General features: G+C 51.6%; 1 protein-coding gene across 1 annotated transcript in view; it reads left to right on the top strand.

Annotated features, from left to right (window-relative positions):
• The first annotated feature begins 364 nt into the window (after nucleotides 1-364).
• COTL1 (coactosin like F-actin binding protein 1) overlaps nucleotides 365-7,069 on the top strand; it is a 43,150-nt gene continuing 36,445 nt past the window's right edge. Inside the window, exons 1-2 of the mRNA XM_049864132.1 lie at nucleotides 365-599; nucleotides 775-857. Coding sequence (XP_049720089.1) covers nucleotides 523-599; nucleotides 775-857 — 160 coding nt within the window. The 5' untranslated portion in view covers nucleotides 365-522. The remainder of the gene's footprint in view (nucleotides 600-774; nucleotides 858-7,069) is intronic.

The raw sequence follows: 7,069 nt of genomic DNA, 5'->3' as shown, positions 1-7,069 counted from the left end.
GTGTATGGAAGGAAATAAGGGGGGAGAGGAGGAGGAGTTAGGGAAGAGGGAGGGGGGAGAAGGGGTTAGGATAGTAGGAGAGGCAAGGAGGGGGAAGGAGGAGTAGGGAGGGAGAGGAAGAAGAGGCTGGGGGTGGGAGAATCGAGGAGAGGGAGGGAGGAGAAGAGAAGGGGAAGGAGGTGGAAGAAAGAAGGAAGAAAAGCCCCATTTCAGCCCCCACCTGGGAGTTGCGCAACCCGCTGGGCCGGGATTGGCCGTCGGTGAGCACGGACGCCCCGCCCCCCGGGCCCGCGGCCAATGGCCGAGGGGGGCGGGCCCGAGGCGGGCGGGGCCCAAGCGCGCGTCCGCAGTGGGGCAGCCGCGATCCGAGCCGGAGCAGCGCAGTCCTCGCCGTCGCCGTCCCCGCCGCGTCCTTGCCGCCCGCGCGTCTCCGCTGCCTGCCCCGCGCTCTGACTCCGCGGCTTGGGCGCGCCAGCTCGCTCGTTTACTCCTAGGCAGGTCCTCCGCGGCGGCACCGAGGCGATGGCCACCAGGATCGACAAAGAGGCTTGCCGGGAGGCGTACAACCTGGTGCGCGACGACGGCTCGGCGGTCATCTGGTGAGCGCTCTCCCCGGTCCACGCGGAGCCGAGTCGGGTGCTCCCCGGCCGTCGTCTGCATCCCGTACCAGGACCGCGCGGAGCCACTGCGCCTAGCGCCCTTAGATCCCCGCTGGAGCGCGGCGCCGTTCAACCCCAACGCTGACTTGTATTCTTTTCTTCTCCCAACCCAAAGGGTGACTTTTAAATACGACGGCGCCACCATCGTCCCCGGAGACCAGGGAGCGGAGTATCAAGACTTCATCCAGCAGTGCACAGGTAGGGGGGCGCTCCGGTCACCCAGGGGACGCGGCAGAGGCGGCAATGGGAGGAACAGGGGGTGGCTTCCATCGGCGTGTCTGCGTGGGGCATTGAAGGAGCCAGATTTGAGCGTTTTAAAGCCTCATAAATAAAGCCTTCCCCCTCTGGACATCCGGGGCAGCAAAGGTGGCCCATCTGGCTTCCTTGCTTCAGCAATACTCTCTTTAAGCGTAGGCGGGGCAGTGCTTTTGCCCCCTGCGGGTCACTGGTTTTCCACGATCAACTCGTGCAGTTCCAAACTCCAGCTTCAGCCTCTCCCCGCCGCCCGCCTTGGTGGGTCAGTGAGCCAGAATAAAGGCAAAGGCGGGCTGCTAACAGCGGAGAAAAAAACCATCAGTTACACTCTTCTTTCTCCCAGGATCACTGCTATCTGTGTGCTGATTATATTCATATTTTTTATTAGAAGAATATAGAGCCAGATACAAAAGGGTACACACCATCTGATTCCATGTGCATGAAATTCCAGAACAGACAGCTAATCTGTGGTGTAGAAAGTTAGAACAGCCACCAACCTCTTGCAGTTGAGAATGACTGAGTGGGAGGGGGTTATATGGGTTGGAAGTGTTCCACATTTTTATCTGGAAGATGGCTACACAGGTGTGCGGATATGTAAAAAAAGTCTTCAAGCTGGATACTTAAAGCTAGTGCACTTTACACACTTGTCTTTTGTGTGTGCAACCATTAAAAAGAAAAACATGTGGCGTGCATAACCTAAAGCCCTAAATAGAGGTAAAAGACTCCCTGTTGTGGGTAATAAAAACCCAACCAAACCACCCTTTAAAGCTGAGGTTTGAGAATGCTAGTGTCTCTGGGTCTGTAGCTTGAAAACAGATGTTTTCAGACAAAAGGCAGCACAGCCGGGAGGTCAGGGCCTGTACTCAGAGCCAGATGGCTGGAGTTGAATCCCAGAGTGACTACTTCCTACCTGTGTGGTCAGGGGCAAATTACTTCCCGTCTGTCCCGGGGCCTCGGTTTCCTCATCTGTGATATCAGGGCCGCTGTGAGAATGAGTGAGTCAGTGTGTCTAAAATGCTCAGCATAAGCTACACGAAGCACTGTATGAAACAGAAAGTATGAAAGTGCCAGGGATCCTATAACTGCTCCTTGCCTTGGTTGCTTCCTTAGCCAAATGAGCCTTCACATTTAATTTCTATTCAAAGAATGTTTGTGAAGTGTCCGCTGTGGGCTAGATGGTACAAAGTTTTTTTTTCTTTTCCCTAATAAATGTTCTCCCAACTAAAATTTCTCCCGGGGGCCACCTCCAGGCATTTATTCATTGCTTTTTGAAAAAGATTGCTTAAAATATCAGAAGTGTAAAGTCTATAATAACTCACATTTCATAAGGTGACAGGGTCACAGGGTGGAGAGTTAGTGGAACCAGGATTTGAACCCAGGCCTCTGGCTCAGTGGTGAATGCTTTTGCAAGTGGAATAGACCACACACTTAACTTATCCCTCAATTGTGTGCTCAACCAGGACACTCAGCAGGGTTTGGGCTCTGCTGGCAGGCCAGCTTCACTATCCCCCTGCACTCAGTGGTGGGGGTGGGCAGTAACCACGTGGCTTCTTTTCTGCTGGTCATCTATCCACCACCATCCCCTGCCCCCATCAGATTGGGTTCCACCCCTGAAGCTATTGTTCTCAGAGCAGGAGAAGGTGACGGAGGAAGAAAGGACTTCTGGCCAAAGGATTCCTAGCAGATGCTCTTGGCCTTTGGGCTTCCGCCCACCCTGTGGCCAGAGAGCATTTCCTTCCTCCCTCGGGCTTTGTGGCTTTCTGCTCAGACCCTTTCCCCTGAGGCCAAAGATGAGGAGCGGAGTGGGGAGACCTAGTGGTAGCCGGGAACTGAAAATACTTCCGGGCTGCTTGTTGATCCTCGTGAGTGGGCAGAGGAGGCTCTGAAGCCTCTGTCTGCTTTAGCTGGGAGTCTGCCTTCCCAAGCCATCTGTTGGCCAAATGTGTAGACAAGTTGTGGTGGCCATGTCTCCTCTCAGAAAACCTTGTTCCTTTGCCCTGAGATAGCCTTGTAAACCAGTGACAGTGGGATCAAAGCCAGTCACTTTACTCAAGACTGACCTTTGCTGACCACCAAACTTGACCTGTCAAACCAGTCCTGTGTGCCAGGTACTGAGATTGGCCCCCTTCTACAGATGAGGACACTGAGGTCCAGAAAGGTTAAGAACTTGGCCAAGATCACATAGCTAGGAGGTGGCACTGGCAGTCTGGCTTCGGAGCCCATGCCCCTGGCCAGTGGTTTAGATGCTCATCTCTGAGCCGGGAGCTTTTTTCAGTGGTATGGCAGGTTCTGGTCCAGGCTTGTGGGTTTGGGTGTGAGTTACAAAAGACATGTTTGCTTGCTTGTGTGGTGCGGGGGGTGGGGGAGCTCTTTGTGGCCAGTTTTCAGCCAGGATCCTGGCTAGACTGATGGTCCCACACTGTCATCACAGAAAGGCCACTTCTCTGGCTCTGGCTTTCTGTTTCCAGAGGTCTACTCACAGGTGCGTAGGGGGCCCCAAGAGCTGCAAACAGCACCCAGTTCTCTTTCTCCCTCAGCCCCCATCTCCCCTGGGCTGGCACACCCTTTCCAGGAGCTCTCCTTCCTATACACCCTCCTTCCCCTCCCCTCTTCCCAAAGCTACTGCCTTCTGTCCCACGGTGTTTTCCAGAATAAATTTGCCTTCCAGCCTCGCCTTCTCATGGTCCTCAGCCTCCAGGCCTGGCTTCTCTTCCGCTGGAGCTGTTTGCTAGAAGCTCGCCTGTGTCTGGGTTGTGGCTGTGCCCTCTCCTCAACACTCACCTTCCTCTTTCTTTGTGCTGGCAGGATTTGGGGCCTGCCAGGGACCCTTATTAAAAGTGATATCCTGGCGTGCCTGTTCCCTCCTGCCGTGCCTGCCAACTGCCCCGACACTGCCTCTGCACTCAGCTCTAGCCCCTCAGCCCTGTGCATACATGCTGGTCCATGCTCTTTCAGGAGAAAGTGAGAAACCCCACCCAACCTGACTCAGATTAGCCTAGGCAAAAAGTCAGTCTGTAGTTTACCGGATTGGAAAATACAGGGGAAGCACTGCTGCAGGTCAGGCTGAAAAAACTCAAAACCCCTCTTCCCAGCTCTGAGCTCTGCCTTCATCCTCCGTCTTCCTTCTCAGGGGTGGGCAGGGGGATTCTCTCTGAGTGGTGGTACAGATGCCACCACCAGCTCCAGATTCCAGCCCACCAGCACAGCCGTCCTGGTGGAGAGTCCCTGTTTGCCAATGATTTCAGCAAAAGTCCCCAGATTGACTTTCTTTGACCTGGCTGGGGACACGTGCCCATTCTTGGACCAGTCACTGGGACTCTGGCTGGCCAGGCCTGGATCACATGTCCTCCTCTGGAGCAGGAACTGGAGTGAGGGGGAGGTAAGCTCCACCCAAACCAGGAGACAGATTAGAGGAGGGTGACTTCCTAAGGGAAGAAGGGGAACAAACCAAAAACAGATGTCCATGCCCCTCAGCCTCCTTGTGCTCGCTCCCTCTTTACAGCAACATTCTATACCCCATTACCAGAGTAGATCTTCCTAAAGCACATCTCTAAACAAGTCAGTCCCCTGCTCATTAACCGTCTATGGCTCCCCTCTGCCCATTGAATTAAGCCCAGGCCGGGCTGATTGGCATTCCAGACTGTCTTGCCCAGTAGCTCCCATACCCTGCTTTGTGTACCTACAGCCTGACACTGTAACCAACCCCTGTTATCGCCATCTCTCCCAGTCTTGATTCCTTTTATTCAGGGAGTTCTCTCCACGTGGATGGGATGCGAGTTATGAAAGATGACAAAAGACATGCTTTTTGCCCGGGGAAACCCTGCCCACCTAGGATTCAGGCACCCACCCAGCTTAGTGAGATCTCTTCTTTTTTCAGTTGTACCTTTTTGTTACCAAAAGGGACCAAAGTATAGATGCTATTTTACAGCTAACTTTTCTCCCCTTAACTGTAACCTCTGAGCATCTTCCTGTCTTAAGCTCTTCTTCCGCAGCACGGTTTAAAATGGCTACATATAGTGTTCTTCCGTATAAATGCATTGTTTTACCACTCACCAATTGATGGACCCCAAAGTACTTTGTTGCAAGCAGTTTTATTTTGGAAAGAATCCAGGCATCTGGGAATGCATCCAGTTTTCTGATGGTAGAGTTGAGAGGCAATAATAGCCTAATGGTTAAGAGCTTTTTATGGTAGAACCAATACCTGGCCTTGAACTGCAGTGTTGCGGCACTCTTGCTATGTGACCTTGGACAAGTCGTCCAGATTCTCTGACTCCTGCTCTGTAAGATGGGGATAATAATTGCACATAACTCACGGGGCCGTTGTGAGGGTAGATTGACGTGATACATATAAAGCTCATAGGCCACTGCCTGGTAAGGAGTAAATGCTCAATAAACGTGTTTATTATTAATGGAGCGTCCCCTACTTTGTGCCAAAAGTGAAGTTGGATTAATTTTTTAAAAGCAATATCCTGAAGGGCTGATGAGTTTAAACTGCCTTTGCAGTTTTCTCATTATTCAATCTCCCATTGCTGGCTTTCCCACTTGCCTGTCTCTGGGAGGCTTGGCTTCCCTATATCCTAAGGTACGTGGGCTCTGTGACAGATCCTTTGGCCCACCTCTTGGTGATATTTGTGCTTGCTTTTGTGTTTGTACCTGTGTCTCCCATGGTGAAGTTTGCTACATGTCCCTCTACCTGATAAGTTAGATGTCACTTGTTCAGAAAAGATGTTCAATAAGTATTCTTCATATTGACCCCATGTATTACTGAGGAGAACTGTACTCCATAGGGTTTTCTTAGCTGTAATCCTTAAGGAAGTGGATCGGCAGGCCTTTCTTCCTCAGTGCTGCTGGGTAGGTTTGAACCTTCAACCTTTAGGTTAGTAGTTGAGTGTAAACTGTTTGTATCGCCCAGGGACATTTCAGTAAATATTAGTTGAGCTGAATCGAGTTTTTGCTTCTTGAAAATTCTCAGGAGTTATGGTGAATTTTTGGAAGTATTATTTGTAAATTTTGTAAATGTTGTATCCACGTCCTCATCTCTCATTCTTTCTTCAGCCTGTTACATTCTGGTGTCTATTTACACCCAGAGCATAGAAGCCCCTGCAGAAGTCTTTGGTAATCTGGAGATTTAGTAATGTTCTGGTTGCCAAACTCAATGGTTGCTACTCTGTCTTTATTCCTCTTCACCCTCCTCCAGCATTGCCAGTGACCTCCACCTCTGCTTCTGTGCTGCTGAGCTCGCTTGGTTCTCCTTTCATGTCTCTCTTTTCTCGGTCTCACTTCCTTCTGCTCACCTCCTTCCCCCTCCTGCCCCTTAAGTGTGGGCATTTCCTAGGGCTGCACCCTTGATCATCACAGGGACATTTTTTGAGTGCCTACTATATGTGCTAAGCCTTTTGCCAAGTGCTGAGCTGGACCCTTTCCCTGCCCCAGTGAACTCGCAATCCAGGCTTCAGATCCACTCACGTTGTCACCCCCCTTAAGAACCTATCGTAGCTTTGGCCCATAAGGTCCAAATGCTTGGAGATGACATGCAATGCCCTTTGCGACTGGGTGCCAGCCAGCTAACCCCTCAAACACACGTCCCCGACACACACGACCCTGACCTCGTGGACGCCCAAACACAAAGCACTGTGTGGGGGCTTCACTTCTATTAGCTCATCTAACTGCTCTCCTCTGTGGGTGGTAATAAATGCAGTGGCACCTATACGTAGAAGAGTTTCCTCAGAGCCAACGTCTCCTGTCTGAGATAGCACTGTAGGTAGGACTGGACTTTGATCCCAGATCTGTGTACGAGGCTCCCAGCTTTTACCTTGGGCTGTGTCGCCCTGCCTTCCCCCTTTTCCTTTCCTCTGCTTGCACTGTCCTTGTCCATTTTGTTTTCCTAGAGGACTTCTACACACCTGTTAAGACCCAGCATAAATGCCCACTCTGCTGTGATTCCTTCCTTGCCTTCATGGTGCTGACCATGTTGTACAGTGTTTACGTGCATGTCTGTTTCCTCAACCCCATCACCATGTCCTGGAAAGAGGAACTTTGCCTCTTTGATGGTGGTATCCTCGATGGAGAATCCCCACCCATCATGGTTAGCCAGCTCTCAATCTCCCAGTGGGTGTGTTGCTTCCTTGAAGGAGCCTAGGTGATGGGCTGTAGCC

The sequence above is a fragment of the Elephas maximus genome, chromosome 21 (genome assembly GCF_024166365.1).
Source record: "Elephas maximus indicus isolate mEleMax1 chromosome 21, mEleMax1 primary haplotype, whole genome shotgun sequence".
Lineage (NCBI taxonomy): Eukaryota > Metazoa > Chordata > Mammalia > Proboscidea > Elephantidae > Elephas > Elephas maximus.
The sequence above is the reverse complement of the archived record's forward strand: the minus strand, read 5'-3'. Positions and strand labels throughout refer to the sequence as shown.